Below are 17,483 nucleotides of genomic sequence, written 5' to 3'. Positions count from 1 at the left end.
GTAGGATCTGTACATACTGTAACTTTTTCAACATCTGAACTCAGTTGATTCATTCTCTTGTTTCATCGTGAACATCTAGCTGATAGGTTTGTTGAAAGGTTTGCATTTGCTGATTATATTTTTTAAATTACCCCCGTCTCTTTTACGGTCCTCCATGACCTTATTCAATAACTTCATCTGTCTTGATTCGTATTTATTTATCCTTTCAATGAGATCCTCGACCATTATCTCAATAAGTTGTTTCAAGCGATCTCCCTCGTCAGTTATTGAGCGAATAGCTGTAGCGGCTCCTTGTTGGTAGCTACAGGTTTCTTTTTCTAATTTCTCTGTATTTGACTGTATTGATTGTAGTTTTTGCTTTATTTTTTCATTTACAACATTTAATAATTTTGCATGATATTTAGACAATTCAGAAATCTTGTGACCATTGTGTGATTCTAAGGCACATATTTTGCAACCTTCGGCGTTACACTGCAGACATTCGAAAATAAAAAGTTCGTCGTGTTGTTTACAGTACAAATTTGATTCCTTGCTTATTTCTTCGTCAGTCCGAAATATATGATTCTTTGCTAAGTTTGATCTTAAGTGTTCAATCTTGCAACTGTGACAAAAGAGTTGGTCACACTGCTGGCAGTGGTACAATCCAGGGGTAATAACACAAATTTCGCAGTTTTGTAAAGCTGATTGAGCCATTAGGATTTTTGGAATTGTATGCCTATCTCTGTGAAGAAGGAAATTTGAATACCTTGATTCGTCAGTAATACTTTATATAAGTTATCAATAATAAAGTCATATATACGATGCTCGTTGCTTAAGAAAGAAAGATGTAACAACAGAAACCACATATACATTGGAAATATATTGAAATTCAGCACATTTGCACAATGAATAAATGCTGCAGAAATTTATCCGGACACCATATGATAGATACAAACTTGTAATGTACGAAAAGCAAACAAACAAACTGGTGTGTAGCTATGAACTAGTTTTTTTCCTTTTTAGTTTTTAATACAAGTCATTCAGTGAACAGAGGTGGAAAAGATACAAGTAGGAATATCGGCTGCACTTATTTTCAAACCGGAACAACATAAATAATCTCAACGAATGAAGACGTTTGACAAACTAAACGATAGTCAAAATAAAACAGTTTTCATGGCATGACAGTTTTGATCGTTTAAAGTAAAATAATTTGTTAAGTAACACTGCAGATAAGAATCATGCAAAATGTGATTCATGGTTTGAAAGCCTTCTTTTATTTTTATTTTTTGATATTTGTTTAAAATGTCAAAGTAAACAGTAAGAATCACGTGGCTTTTCATAGGAGATAAAAGGTATATAGAATGCACTGAAGAATTCAAAACTCTGTAAATGACACTTAATTACTAAAGAAACTGCCGGATTTTCAATGTGAATTATCTCCTATGAGCAGACAGATTGGAATGAATAATTATACATGTCATCATATAGACCTATCAAGCAAATTAATAACAAAGATAAAAATGTGTAGCCTTGTTTGGTGGTGTATCACATAATACAGAATTTGCATGATTCTTACAAAGACTATTATTTAATTATTGACATAATTTGACTTCGACATGGTTCAACAAAATATCTACAAGTGATCTGCGGCGACGAGATGCCTGGCGTCAAACTTTAATTTGCATCTATTTAAATTCTATTCACCATTTTTACTTTCTTACAAGTGACAGGAAGTTTGCATATCTTGACGCATTTCATTGTGAAGTAAGAGAACACACTGAGTAATCAAAATATCGAAGTAATAAACCACAAAATAGCTGGTGAATAGGAAAAAAACACATGCTAATGCATTTTGTTGGGTCCAAAATTACACCCACATAGAAACAGAAGTTGATGAGCAACCTGTCCTTCACTAGAAATTTGGAGCATGGATCAGGTGCATTGGTAGCGGCGGGTAAGCGTCCTCTGCTTTTCTAAAAACATCCGTCAAGTTGGTCATAAAACGTCATTCCCATAGCAGACAAAAGAGGAAAACTATGAAATGGTAGTAATGAGCACAACGCTTTTCCAGAAGCCTTATATAGTAAGAAATCTAGCACTGTACAAAACAAATCTGCGTAGCTATGGCAAGGTCTTGCATAACGTATTAGTTTTGATTTGAAATTCATACGAATATATAGGGACTTAGCCACAGATGATAGAAAAGTTGACAATGCGGAATAAGATGTCATCGAGCTAGACGATTATACTCACATATGCTTGCTTTGAGATCGATTATACTTGCTATCTCAGTAACGTGTCTTACCAAGCATTTACATTAAGTATATATATATGGAGTATGCATAGTATGGAAACAAAATTGAAGCGCCAAAAAATTGGTATGGCATTAACCGTAATAGAGAGTAGGCCGAGCTTGTTACCTTTGGAACGGAACGGGGCAGAAACGATTTTTAAAACCGGAATCTAACAGAATATTTCAAAATTTCGCTGAAAAATTACGTGCCCGCTACCCTTCCGTTCCAAAATTAACAAGCCCCGCCTACTCTCTAATACGGCTCAAAATGTCAACAAAACAGGGTCTCTCGTGGAAAATTATCGAAACTTCAATAATAAATGTAATTTTTCCAGCAAATTTGGTATCAGCATACGGGAAAATGATTCCGGAATCGAACTAGGTAGGTGTGACATGCACAATTTCAACTTGAAAGTCGTTACAAGCGATTGAAGGGCGATACTCCGCGGTACCGCTAAAACTTTTTGTATGGCACATCGTTCTGAACCCAACCCGACATATCAATATCCAAATAAAAAAGAGGATGGTTGCAGGGTCAGAGGAAATTCGGACTAATATTTGGCACGCCTCTTCCTCTGAATTAAGTTACCACGGGGTTAAAGTAGAGGCCCTATCGTAGAGATATGGGATCTAGCAATCCTACTAGAAAATATCACGTGGTTGCTCCCTTATTCGTAAGTCATCTTACTTGAATCAAGGTTTTTTTATAGTTTACAAAGAAAGAAAGAAGTATAAGAAAACATTTTAAAACAGTTCTTTTTTTGTGTCCGTTTAAGTGCTTTGTCAAGAAAACATATCACATGGTGATATGCTATTCGTTCGAAGAAGAGTTATGTACCTTTATTAAAATAACATTTCCGGTTTCCATTTTCTGATAATTTTTACCAGTTATAAGATTGACGAATTTCTTCGACGTGTCAGTATAGTTCTTTCACAAATTATATATATATATATATTTTATACGAAGTAGGCTTTGACTATGACCGAGGACAGGAGGTAAAAAATCTTTTATAGAAAACCTGTGCACGAACAAGTCTCTGAAAAAAGCATTATATAGTATAATCCCTTAGGGGATTCGGCGCTGGAGATATTTTTTTGGTTTGACCACTATTTTCTGTTTTGACCACCAACATCAGTTGTGGTCAAACCAAAAAAAATATCTCCAGCACCGAATCCTAAAAGGGATTATATTTAGTAGAGTTTTGAGACATTTTTTTCCAAGTTTGTTTAGGAATTTTTCGTCCAACATTAGTAACACATGTGTAATTGGGAGACGGCACAGGAAATTCCAAATATTTGTAAAATTACCAGAATAACTGTACTGTGTACAGTTTTGGTTGCAGGGTTTTCTCAATATCCTTCCAACCTGAAGTAGCTTTTTTGAAAAATAACATGCATTATTTAAACGTTTTGTAAAGCATGCATTTTTAATATTTCTGAAGCTTCTATGGATCCTGACGGGGGGGGGAAAATAGGTCTGTGAAAATTATGGTCAATGTATAATGATGTCTCAAAGAATCACTGTAGTTAATTGTTATCTCATCTCGGGAAGAAATGGGGTACAAAATATACGTAGAATAAATTGGCATTTTTTCTGAAGTTCCATTTTTTTTTGTAGAACATCTGTTTTTTCATTCGATTAAATTTATTTACTGATGCACATCTTTAACATTCACTAATTTCTCATCAAAAAGGTATGTGCCGGAAAAAAATTTTCCCAATCAATTACACTCACAAAGAGTAATCAAGGGAACCAAGATTTTAGCGAAAATTAAAAGAATGTACATGTAATCCAGGGACAAAACCAGACCAGACACATAACTGCCAACATACACGATTTAATCATATTTTCACAATTTTGACCATTTGTCCCGCTAACACGATTGTACAGGTCAAATTTGACCTGAAACCTGATGTTGTCAAATATACCTAAAAACTCGCAAATCAAACCCTTAAATTTGTGTCTCAATCTAATTTCTTTAATTAGAAGAGTCATAAATGTGACAAAAGGTGTTAATTGCTGTCTAAACAGGTAAGGGTAAGTTTTGTGACAGGTAAATAATTTTAGAGGAGTAGTCAGCTGATCAGGGTTTGACAATTAGAAAATGAATCCTGATTGGATCTACCAATATTTTATGATCTTCCAATCATTTTCCAAATTTTGATTTCTACTCCACAAATAATTTGACAATACTGTCATTTTAACAGGTCTCAAATTTGTAGAACCACATATGTGAACAAATTTTAAAATACAAAATGAGTTGTAACCTCCCCTACAGTCTTCACATTTTCTGTAATTTCAACAGTGCAGTATTTTTCCCAAAACTTTTGTTTTCAATAGTTAAAAGAAATACTATTCCTTTTAAATAGTGATGATTTTGGAAATTCAGTTGCAACATTCTTGATTATTTGTTTCATTTCCTCGTATACTGTACCTCAAGGTTTGCATTTAATGAAAATTAAGAGTTGCCCAAGTTCCCTTCTACCTCTGGAGAAACTGTTCAACATCATACTGTCCCACAATCCAAGCTAGGCTTATCTTGGCCAAAAAATTAGCTGTACCGTCACTTCAAGTTCAAAACTTTAACACTTCAACTAAGAGCTCAATGTTTTTTTTCAAAGATAAGAAATGAATTTGAATGTCAATAAAAATTTCTCATTTTTTTTAAAATTTTAATTGATAAAACTTAAGAATTTTAATCAGGTTTGGAGGAGTCCAACCCAAAAAAGGGGGGCTTACAAACTTCAATCAGTTACAGTTACAGTGCATGCACATGTTCATTTGAAAAAAGACCCTTTAATGCTATAGTGATTGTCTCATTAATACATTACTACAGTAAAACCCATGCAGTTTGCAAAATATGTTCCGAAAATATTGGTTTACATGTTATCCTGCATAAAAACCCCCATGGGGATTTTCAAAAGTTGGCAGGTTTGCAGACATGGAAAACAAACACACATATCAAAGAACTGTTTTGTGGTACAGTACAGAAAGAGACATACCATGACTGATCATTGACATAGCAGTGCACCACTTTGACAGTGGTAACCCACAATTTATTTTTTTATTGGAAGAGATATTCCCAAATTATTTTTTTTAATTGTAGGTTATGCCAAACAACTTCCCAAAAGAATTTGTAAAAAATCTTAAGAAATGATAATATTATTGGCTACCACTCTAAAGAGGTGTACCACTATCTTGGTGATCAGTCATTCTAATTTTTGTATGACCAACTGTTCAACATCTGTGGTTATCTCTCCATGTTGCACCATGTATTATCACTATTTTATTGAAATTAAGTATCAGTCTTTGTAAGAATGATGAAATGTATAATCAATCTTTCCAGTCTGTCTGGGATATAAATCGCATTGAAAATTCATTAGTTTCTATTGTGTTTCAGTGTCATTTACGGAGTTATCTCCCTTAATGTTGAATTCTATACAATTTATATCTTATGAACATGGGTTCTATGAAAATCCTTTTGTTATTTTCTGTTTACTTAAGCATTTTAAAAAATATAAAAAAAAAAAATATGTAGGCTTTCAAACCGTGTATCACATTTTGCATGATTCTTACCTGGAGTGCAACTTAATTACAGTAGTATCCAGAGTTCAAGTAGGCTGAGTGATTCATTTTAAGGTTAATGATATTTTATGTTGTAAGTTCAGTTATATAGGTAAAAGCCTTATTAGATGACATAATTCTTTATCGACACACTTTTGTATTTTGTATTGTATTGGCATTTTGATCATATTTAGGCTAGTATTCGAATGTTAGTCAATACTATATGTTAATAAATATGTAATTTCATATTGGCCCTGTTATAGGTTTGAGGTCTGTCATATTGGTCAAGGCGGTCTTCTTGATCCCGAGGCATCGCCGAGGGCCTATACGGATGTCGAGGCCAATATGATTGACCGAAACCTATAACACGGCCAATATATAATTAATTACAATTTTATTAACTAACTTAACTATACGATTTGTAGAACAATTGTTTTCGTGTTTTACCAAGAACATGTAGGTTTATTTGCATTATTCAGTCTGAAATATCCTTTTTGTACAAAAATGGAAGATTTTTTTATTTTTCTGCAGCTTTTAGTCCTGGTGATCACAGTTCATTAAATCCAATTCTAACTCAGAATGGCGGTGTCAAACGACCGGAAGTTATGATGTCATTTTGGCCCTGGTTTGATCCATATTGGCCTTCTTTTTTCATATCAACCCTGTATAGATGCCCGGTTTGAGTTCATATCAATTGGTCAGTTTTTGACATATTTTAACATATTTTGGGTAGTTGGTTAATAATGTGTAAAACAAAGTAAAAAACCAAACTCACACTTCCACTGAAAATTGTGATTTCAGTTGTGGTATGTACATTGGGCGTACATGTCCATAATGTAAGTGATTTTAGTTGCTGTCTGATGTCAACTGCATGTAGGTCAAAGATTGAGGATATACCTACTTGTAGCATGATCTTGCATGTAACTGTCTGTTTTTTTTTTTACATCAATAATTTCTTTTTTCCTTGACTGTTCACTTAAGACAACCTAATGACATATGGAAAAGAATTTTAAGAACACAACACACTGAAAAATCGAAAATATGGAGTTTTTTCCAATGAAATAGGGTATGTAAGTCTTATTCTAGTTTCATTTTCTTTACCGGAATTTACGAGATCGATCTACATTTTATTGTTTACTTCCGGGTACTCGAAACACTGTACAGCAATGTAAAATCTTCAATTTGATGTGTTTTCTTAAATATTTATCATGTAGAAATAGATATTTTTTATTTATTATCGGTATTTTTATGCAGAAAGATGTTTTGCCCTCAACACTGAATTTAACACTCTCTAAATGACAAATCTCCATGCTTTTGAATGGTAGACAAAGACCCATTTTCATGAAGTCATGTGGTCACATGACTAGACTTACATACCCTATAGGCCACGTGGTTGATTAATTAACTGTACTGTACAAATGTATGTGTAAATTTACAACTCTGCTTAAGATTGGACTGCCTAAATGTTTATACATTATGCTTACTTATACTGTGTACATTTAAGTAACATATTTTAAAAAAGCATTAGTAAATGATGAGCATATTCATCCACTTCTCCCTGTTCATTCCCACTTCTCCCTAGTGTCTCTCTCTTAAAGAGAAGTCACTTCTCCCTGTTTTTCTCAAGTAGCTTGAGCCCTGTACATATCAATGTATTTATACTTACCCATAAATATGAAAAATTATAGTGCATGCTAGCATACAGCTCTTTTTATTAGAGGCTATTCTCCAAAATTATAGCATAGTGCCAAAGAGTAAGGATCATACCAAGGCAAAACAAAGTCCTAATGGCTGATTGAGAACACTATGAAACACATTTTATATAATTGAAGAATGTGCTTTTATTTGTTCTACTGGTATTTTAGGCCAACGTTTACAGCAATGTGATACATGGAACATATGTGTGTCCAATATGTAGGTTATTTAGAAATAGTGTGATGAAGACATGGCCTTGAAAGAGGAGAAAGGTATGTGTAATACTTAAAAGATTTTAATTCATTTATTTTCTTAGGTGTCTCCTCTTGTCTACATTATATATTATAATATAATATTTAAAAATCAGACCTAATTATATATGCTAAAATCGACATGTCAAATTACGCTTCTGGTTTCCACAGTCAGTATGAATTTGTGAAGCATTTTGAAATGATACCCAATATGAGCCTCAGCATCATGATCTATTTTTTAAGTATGATTCTAGTTTAAAGCAGGCTTTGTTCCATGGTTCCTTCAGAAGATATCTGATTTAGTTGCCCAAACCAGGTTATGGAGTATAATCTGTTCGAAAATTTGATACATTCCTTATAATTTGATTTCTAGTGATATTATGAACTCTAATTAAAACATCACCAGTATTTTTTCTGGGATTATTTGAATTGAAGAGTGTGGACCAATTGATGTAAACAGCATTATAGTACCAAGTCGGGTTATACAAAATAACATGGTTTGTTCTAAGAGAACTGACCATTGAGAAAAGTTGTTATAAATGAAATGAAATTATTGTGATATGCAATGTGTGATATCAAAATTTTACCATTGCTGTTTGTTTTTGTGTGATTTTGTTGCATTGCAACAAATCTGATTGGTCAAAAGCAACATATTGTGACATTTCTTATGGTGATTTCCTTATTTAAATTTACAGGTAGTTTTGAAGCCATGGAGAAAGATATTGACACTGCTGTAATTAGGTTTCCATGGAGACATGAAAATGTGGGTCATGGCAACAGAAATGAGGATTTTGGCAAGAAACCAGGAGAATACATCTTGGGGACATTATTTTTAGAATTTTGTGGTTTGGCAGAAAAGAAAATAGAACAAGTTCTTGGGGAAGCTTTGGTATGTATAAAAATAAAAAGAGGTGAATTTTTTTCCTGTTGTACAGCAGTAATTTTCGGGGGTGTCAAATTTCATGATTTGCTCTTTGAAAAGGGGTATTAAATTTTCATGGTCATTATTTTACACATATGCAGATTTAATGGAATTAAATAATATGTATATATAATATCTACACTTAAATTTGGCAAGCTGTGATTTTCTCAATTCACAAAACATCTCAAATGAAGTAACAATTAGAAGCGCCCAAAAATTTCGGAGATATAGTAAGATTTCTTTGTCTGATTAAAGCGGTGCTGAAAGTCTTCAGATAATGGCATTAAACCAGTTCAAAAATCCAACTTCTTAATTATTATTATGAGGAGCTAGATATCTATGCAGTGTATTCACTAGGTACAGGCTAGAGGCCAATTTTCATGCTTCAAATACCTGTCTGGTTCAAGCTGAAAGAAAATACATATATTCAATTAAGATTTATTAAATTTGTAAACTTTTAGTAGAAAAAATAGCGAAGACTGTCTATAGTCTATAGTCTTAAAAGCAACTTAATTTCTCAACTACTTTTTAAACATATGCAACAAATAGAGTCCAGCCTGCACATTTTTGGATGTCTTAAAGGAGATGATTCATTACTGGTCATCTACTGAACATACATGTATGTATATCGGGTAATATAATGTTTTCCACAAACCATTTTACATGTAGCTAGGTGGCAACCCTTTCCTTTTCTCCTTTTTATCAATTGTCCCTAAATAGATGTTAAACTTTTTTTTTACGGGACTGTAAAAGTTACGGCAATGTTGTTGTCCATGCCGTCATCCATTGATAGTGTACATGATTGTCATGCTATAATGTGAATACCATTTGGTTGATCTTTACTAAATTTTACTGTTAATGTCCCAAACCATGATAGGAAGGTTGTTATTGATTTTTATGGTAATTGCCCTTTATGTTTTGAGGTTAATTGCAAATTGCCAAAAATGCAGTAAACACTATAATATTTAATTAGATGATAAGATGGTATCAATATGATAAGAAGCATTGCATTTTAAATTTTCTGTAATTTACGTCATTCCAATGAAGAATACTGGAGATAGGATGAAATGATTCATCACAATATCGATGTATCACCATACTTTGGGTCAAGGTACAATTTGATACATGTATCGTATCGTCACCCTTGTATCACGATACGTATCCTATCATGAGATAGGTGTATTGTTACAGCCCTAATTGCAGATTTATAGAGCATGTTGAAAGATACATTGTATTCTTTCATGTGCAGTTTAACAGTTATAATAGACTTTTTACTTGGTCTGTGTTCTTAATAGGACTGTAAAGTGATATTGACCTCAGACTTCCTCCTTAATCTATATCAAGTTATAAGGTCTATATACATTGTAATGTGTCTTGACCTGCTTAAAGTACAAACAATTGCTAAATGTAGTTACACATTCTCTTCATTTTTATTTTAGGAGAAGTCTTTAACAAAGTCACTGCAAAGGGGAGAAGATCCTCATTTTGATCAGGTATCTCTTCATATTATATTTCCATAACCTCAATTAATGAATATTGGGAAATAATCAGAAGTTTGAAGAAAAGAATGAAACAGGAAATAGTACTGGACTAGGTCAAATTACATGATGTAGGCATGTACATTTCCTATAGAAAAAAATTTCAAATGTAATTGCTTTCCCTAGTTATGCTTTGATTTGAAAAATTCAGTCAGGGCTATATTTGTTCCAAGGCAGGTTAAGTTCTTAAACAGAAAGTGGAACAGGGAAGAGACGCATAAGTACACTTGTCAGTGCATGCAACCTTATCTGAACTTTTCCATGAATATTTCATGAAGTAGGAAAAAGGAATGCATTGTAAATGACTGTATATTTTCAATGATTAAAATATTTCTGATCTATTTTTGTTTATTGACCCTGGTGAGTTTACATTATTGAATTTCTTGCTGCGGAACTTTCATTTTAAGGCTGTTATTGCTAACTATCGAATGTATTCTGGTTAGGTTGATAGCCATCACTGGGGACCATCTCAAAAATACTATTTTCACAAACACACACATTGCTGTTGAGCTTACTTTGTGCTCACTAAGTATCGGTTCCTGAATGCCTTAGGAACTGTAGCTGAGCAGATAACATAATTTGAGTTTTATATTTATCAGTTACTGAATGCCTTAGGCAGTGTAGCTGAGCAGACTCTACCATCTCTGCTGAGGAATTTGTTTGCCTGGTTTGATAAGCAGATGCTTCAAGATGAGGGGGGAGTCCGACAAAGGCATAGAAGTAAAGGGTAAGACAGACAAACAGACACTGGAAATTTGATTAATCGCAGTTCACATTATGGGTTTTTAGTAGACTTTAAAAAATGAAAACAATGAGTAACAGGATTGAAATTTCATTTATACGGTCTTACACTAAATACACAAAATGTAAAGTCTAACCAGACCCGGAATATTGTTTTATGAAACCAGGAATACTGTCTTACAGAAAACCTGAATAAGGTCTTACCAAACCTTGAGTACAGTCTTACCGAATCCTGAATATGGTTTTACCAAAACCCTGAATGCAGTCTTACCAAAACCCTAAATATGGCCTTACAGTCTTAGGGAACACTGAATGGGGTCTTACTGGAACCCTGAATACAGTCATACTGATCCATTGTATAATATTGTATATACTCTTGAATATGGTAATACTAAACCCTGAATACACTCTTACTTAACCCGGAATTAACCATAAATCTGTCTTAATCATTTATTCTCCTGTGTTCCTGGATATTAGTTGAAATACAATATTAACTTGTAAAACTTGTAAAGCGTCTCCCAAAACAGTAATCATGTATTTCAGTCTACTTTATTAAACAGTGGAATTTATAATACCAAGAATTCTTGGGACTGAAGATTTATTCTTGTTAAGATAAGGGATTGGTATACAGAGGTGCAAAATGTATTTAAACTTAAAAAAATGTCTGGTTTATTCAGGTTCCCTGTTAATGCAGTATTAGGTTAAGACATATAATGCATTTTTACTTGATTTAGCTCCCAATGAAGGAATTTTTTCTACCAAAATTATTGGTTATAAACCAAATATACCATTTATTGTTTATCTGGGGACTTTAGATGTTTTTTTTAAAGTTTTTTGCCTCATCTAACAGATGTAGAAAGCAAGACTAATGTGTTTCTTTTATAGCACTGTTGGTGTCCATGTTAAGATTTTAATGTTAAGTTTTCTAATTACATCAGTTTAATATGAACCACTTGTGCATAGTGTATGTCAGCCATATTTGGTATTCAGTTACATTAACATAACTAAATCATAGTATCATATCTATTTTATGCATATTATTCTGGAACTGTGTTACGTTGCTACATGTACAAGAAATTGAATATGATACAAACATACCACTGATTTTAAGAGTTATGTATCTTACCCTAGATCTACTTCCGTAATGTCTGTTCTTTTTCAGAAGTAAAGACTTTTTGGTTGAAAGAAGAGATGTAAGTTACAGATTATTTAGAAACTGTTTTAATTCATATCTTTGGTTAACCAGAAAGTTTTCTCGCCATATTTTTTTGTTTTTTGAATTGCATATTTTAATTATAAATACATTTAAAGGCTACTTTCATTTTGAATTCACTTCCGTAATACCTATTCGTTTTTGATTGAACATCTAGTGTTAGGCTAAAAATACATCATATTATCTGCTTCTTAGAAATGATTGCACTTGTTACCAAATCATATGACACATATTTTGTCTTTGAAATGTTACTTTCAATATGGGTAAGTTCATTTAAAGTCCGGGTAAGTCATTTTTAGGAGGCCACTTTCCCGTGGTAAGTCAAGTTGGCCAAAAAATCCTAGAACACTGTTAGCCTTGCATGAGATGCTTGGTGTGAAGTACCCAACACTACTGACATTTGGTAACATTTCCTTTCGTAACAACCTGTAGTTTTTTTTTTAAGTAGTACAACATCAAAGGTTTAACAATTAGTCATTTTTCACAGTTAAACTGTTTAACATTTTTATCAAATTAGCAGAAAAATACCTGTTAAAAAGAATCGGTTTCTAGAAATTATTGTACATGTATTATTTTTTTTCCTTTTGAAAGCTTGCTGTAGAGTTTGTTTACTGTTTGGTTCTGATTGAAGTATTAGCTAAGGTAAGAAAGTGAAACATGTATTAACCAAAGTCTCTCAAGGCTGGAACGAAGTATATTTTACCTTTTAAAAAATCATTTCACAGCTGAGAAAGCCAATCTGTATGAATATAAAAATCAATATTGTAACAACAGTATGTTGTTTTCACTAAATTGTTAGTAATTTTAATGTCAGGGGCGATTTTTGTCTGTTTTTTTTAGCGGAATTCTGCTATTTCAAATATGCACTGTACTGTTACGATTCCTTTTTTTACTGTATATTTACTTCTGATTTTGCCAATTTCCCCCTTTGTTTGTTGACCTCCTAAAATCAGGTTTGTATTGTGCCGTTACATATAAAAAAATCATTTAATATAGACATAGCTTTTTGGAAAAATATGGTAAGGTCAATTTTGTATTTTTTATTGAGTAATCAACATTTGAATAACACCTTATAACTGTAGTGGAGATGTATGTACTTGTTTGATAGATATATGTATGCTTAAAGATCAAACTTCCATTATGACTGCCATACCAACTAGAAAATTGTGTATCATGGACTATATATTTGCACCAACCATACAGGGTTTTATGCTAGTTCTTTTAGTGTATATTCCTGTTTTATGAATCTGTTGTCTTTTTCAGTTGAATTTCCACCCAGGTCATGATGATCTTGTACAACATGTCATAGCACAGGCTTTCAAACATTTCAAATACAGAGACAAGTAAGCTTCAAACAGAATAATGTCTGTAATCCTTTAAACTTCTGTTCTGTTATTGTATCTGTGGGCATAAATACAGAATTACTGTTTTGAAGTCGAGATAGAAAATAGTAAGCTCCATAGAGCAAGATGCAAAGTTCTGTTGAGATATTCAAACATGGCATTATTCTGTTTATTTGTGACAGTTGATTTGATGTATGTTTTTATTGGAAATTGCCTATAATGGCAGTTGCCTGAAATTGAAAAAAATCAGGCAGTATGAAAAATGTAAAAGAAAAAAGTTGCCAATACTTTTTACTTGACCAAAGCTTTAAAGGAAAGCTCTTATTAGCCCGCATGACCATCATATAATGAGGAAAACTTAGATTAACCAAAAGAAAAATGAGAAGAGTTACATTTAACTAAATAATTATCACAGATACATATATATATATTTTTTTTTCATCAAATCAAATTTGCTGCTTTTTATTTTTGCATCTAATTCATAATAATTGGCAACCATATATTTTCATTATTTACTTTTGCTTAATAGAGAATTAGCAAAAACAATTTGGTTTACAATATATTGTAATTATTCATGTATAATTATGATAACATTGATGTAGTTGTATTAACAGGCATAACATTTCTCTAAAATTATACTAAAATTTTCCTGAGTTGTTATAGCATAAAGCTTTTCATATAAGTTGTGGCATAAAAATTTTGTCTATATAATGAAGCATAAAGATTTTTTTGTACATTATAGCATAATGCCCATTTGGCTTTTACCAATATATTTATATAGCACATTTCTAAATTCGATAACTCAGTTGAAAGCTGTTCTTCATGTACATATACTTGTATATTGGCTTTTGGAGAATAAGTTCCTGTTTTGACAGATGCAGAGGAAGTATTTTTGTAGAGAACTGTTTTTGTTGCTGTCTTTGTTTAGTCCAACCAAAAATACTACTTCCCTGGTTTAAACAAACCACAAGTTTTGTCAAACCTCAAATTTTACTGCCTTGGTATGGTCAAACCACAAGTTCTACTTTTCTTGTTTTGTCAAACCACAAATTCTACTTCCCTTGACTTGGTTATTCAAACAACAAGTTGTACTTACCTTGTTTTGTCAAACCACAAATTCTACTTCCCTTGACCTGGTTATTCAAAAAAACAAGTTCTACTTACCTTGTTTAGTCAAACCACAAGTTCTAATTGCAAACAAAATATGTAACATTTCCTTTAACTAGAATCTGTAATTAAAATTACCAATCCAAATTTCTTCTAACTAACATAAATAGAAATTACTGAAAACAGTATTCTCAGACTTATTTGTTCTATACTATTTGTTTTGTTTTTGTAGTATTCAGACAAACCCTAATTCTGGAAACATCAGCATTATAAGTGACCTGTATGCCGAAGTGATTGGAGTTCTGACATTGTCCAGGTATTGGGATAATTATAGGAATAAATTGTGATTTGTCTATATATACTGCAACTACAGGTACTACATTTCGTTGTAATAAACTGTATTCTGGTTTTCTGTGAATATGATTGTTGTGTTTCCAATGGTGTAAATCATGCTGAATTTCAGATATGACTTATCACCTGTTCACCTTAAAACTGATTTATTTTTTTTTATTTTATACTTGTTCTCATGTTCTTTTATTATAATTCAAAATTGATTGGCAAGGTCTGTGGAATGCATGGAGCACTATTCTTTTATTTTTATATTTTATTTTTTTTCTTGATCTGTAGGTTCCAAGCAGTAAAGAAACATTTCAATTTAGAATTACGATGGCAAGGTCTGTGGAATACATGGAGCACTATTCTTTTATTTTTATATTTTATTTTTTTTCTTGATCTATAGGTTCCAAGCAGTAAAGAAACATTTCAATTTAGAATTACGAGAGTTGAAGATTCGAGACCAAACTCCCTACACAGCTCAAAGTATAATAAGTCTACTGACTGGACTCAAGTATTTCAAGGTTAAGGTGAGGTCTTAAAATAAAAATATTCAGACTTAATTCACTCACTTGAACTCAGATGGCTTGAACACCTGGCCTGGGTTTCATAAATAAATCTCATGTTGAGAATTTCCTCAAGTTTTTATTTTTATTTTTTTGTTTTTCATTAAATCTTCAACTTTAAAGGGATCTGATTAGTCGAAATTTTAGTTGAGGAAGGCTTGGAGGAAAATCTCAATTTGAGATGTTTTATGAAACTAGACCCTGAATTTCTCAAGCATGCTTTTAAATACCAATATATTCTCCATTATAATTGTGGAAGATACTGTAAACTTTTTAATTTTCAGGGTCGATAATTCTTGTATATTTTGTCTAGTGGTGATATAACCCTGCATATATTTTTGGAAATGTCAAGAAATGATATGCATTATATAGTGTTAAAACTTATTTTGCAGTTACCAATTTTGGCACTTTTTCTTTCCACCACGTAAACAGCAAAGATTAATACACTGCAAAAAATAATATGTGAACAGTATGCTTGGATTTCTCAAACTTTTCTATGGGTGACTTCTGTTATTTTGTTTGGAACAAAGAACTAGATAGGGCATCACAATACTTAAAAGAACACTTAGAATATTCTTAAATTCGATGGTAATTCCAATCAAAGTCTTTTGAAGTCTCCACATCAGTTAAACTTTGCTATTGTTCACTTATTCATTATTCTTTTTTTTTTGTCAGTTGAGTTATGGCAAAATAGTTATAATAACAGCAACAAAATGTAGTCAATGGTTGATTTCACAAAAACTTCGAAATGTAAAGATAGAAGTAAGTTATGATGTCATGACAGAAAATAGCATTGTAATGTCATAACTTTAGATTAAATTTTCACTTAAGACTTTTTGTGAAATTGACTGCAGAATTTTATCTATGCCAATCATTGTTTTGTGATTTTGAAGATAAGTTTGATGTGTTCTTGATGCTGTAGCAGTTACATGTGACTAATATTTTATGTGACTTTGTAGATGCACCCCATTGAAGATTTCGAAGCCTGCGTTTCTTTCTTACATGAACTTGCTCATTACTTCTTGGAGGTCAAGGACAGAGATATTAAACATGCTTTAGCCCAGTTGTTTGTTGATATCCTCCTACCAGTAGCAGCTGTGAGTATAAAAATACAGTAAAAACTCTTATACATTGGAATCTCTACAGTAGAATCTGTAATCCTATGTCTGTATATTTTATACCCCCCCCTTCCTTACACTTAAAAAGCATGAGGTATATAGTGATCATGGTGTCCATCCAATTAGTTAGTCCTTTTATTCATTTCTCCTTTCATCCCTTATTCTAATCCGCAACTCCGCAACAAAATAGAATTTGATGAAACTTTCAGATTCTTTATTACATGATGCTATTTTGCACCTCCCGTTTTGTTTTCCCATCTGAATGCTTAAATTGATGAGGTATCCTGTATGGTATTTTCGAAGGGAATCAGATAGTATCACCAAGTGGGCCTTGCTTACAGTTTGTCTAATTAATCTTGTGTTATATTACTCCATTTTGTTAATTTTACATATGTTTCTTGAAATTATCATTATCCTTATTATGTGTATTCTGAAACTATTGTATTGTATATAGAATGAGGTATGCAACATCTTGTTAATTTATAACCTACCCATGCTGCCGTTCAAAGGTCTTAACTCCTAACAAAAAAAACTGAAAAATCTCCCAATCTGAGTTTCAAGGAATATCACATATATGATATAACAATAAATAGAACTAGCAGTGTCGATTTTTGCATAACTTATCAGGATCTCCGTAATATTGACATTATTGAAAATTTTCATTTCATGTCAAATATACATGTACAGTAACTTCTGTTTTTTTTTTGTTTTTTTTTAGGATCCTGCAGCCCTATTCACAAAAAATTGTTAGAGTAAAATAAGTTGTAAATTATGATGTCACAGTACTTTGATCTATTTTGATGTCATAACTAACATCTA

At 32.3% G+C, this 17,483-nt stretch overlaps 2 protein-coding genes across 11 annotated transcripts in view; one reads left to right on the top strand and one right to left on the bottom strand.

Moving 5' to 3' along the window:
• Window positions 1-75: 75 nt before the first annotated feature.
• On the bottom strand, window positions 76-693 carry LOC148605669 (E3 ubiquitin-protein ligase TRIM33-like). Its single transcript, XM_088547608.1, has one exon. The coding sequence runs from the start codon at window positions 691-693 to the stop codon at window positions 76-78; it is 618 nt and encodes a 205-aa protein (XP_088403734.1).
• Window positions 694-3,109: 2,416 nt separating this feature from the next.
• The window catches only part of LOC148605668 (protein furry-like), a 90,340-nt gene continuing 75,966 nt past the window's right edge, over window positions 3,110-17,483 (top strand). For 8 of the 10 annotated variants that reach the window (XM_088550463.1, XM_088550461.1, XM_088550462.1 and 5 more), the window contains exons 1-11: window positions 3,136-3,268; window positions 7,703-7,804; window positions 8,479-8,672; window positions 10,145-10,198; window positions 10,843-10,970; window positions 12,147-12,177; window positions 12,789-12,839; window positions 13,461-13,540; window positions 14,880-14,963; window positions 15,387-15,510; window positions 16,506-16,643. In XM_088550463.1, coding sequence (XP_088406589.1) covers window positions 7,783-7,804; window positions 8,479-8,672; window positions 10,145-10,198; window positions 10,843-10,970; window positions 12,147-12,177; window positions 12,789-12,839; window positions 13,461-13,540; window positions 14,880-14,963; window positions 15,387-15,510; window positions 16,506-16,643 — 906 coding nt within the window. In that variant the 5' untranslated portion in view covers window positions 3,136-3,268; window positions 7,703-7,782. Of the gene's footprint in view, window positions 3,269-6,638; window positions 6,674-7,702; window positions 7,805-8,478; window positions 8,673-10,144; window positions 10,199-10,842; window positions 10,971-12,146; window positions 12,178-12,788; window positions 12,840-13,460; window positions 13,541-14,879; window positions 14,964-15,386; window positions 15,511-16,505; window positions 16,644-17,483 lie in introns of all 10 variants that reach the window. The other 2 variants (XM_088550456.1, XM_088550455.1) reach the window with 2 other exon arrangements.

Source organism: Perna viridis, chromosome 10 (assembly GCF_037379345.1).
Source record: "Perna viridis isolate PV_CMFRI_1.1 ecotype Kerala chromosome 10, ASM3737934v1, whole genome shotgun sequence".
NCBI lineage: Eukaryota > Metazoa > Mollusca > Bivalvia > Mytilida > Mytilidae > Perna > Perna viridis.
The sequence above is the reverse complement of the archived record's forward strand: the minus strand, read 5'-3'. Positions and strand labels throughout refer to the sequence as shown.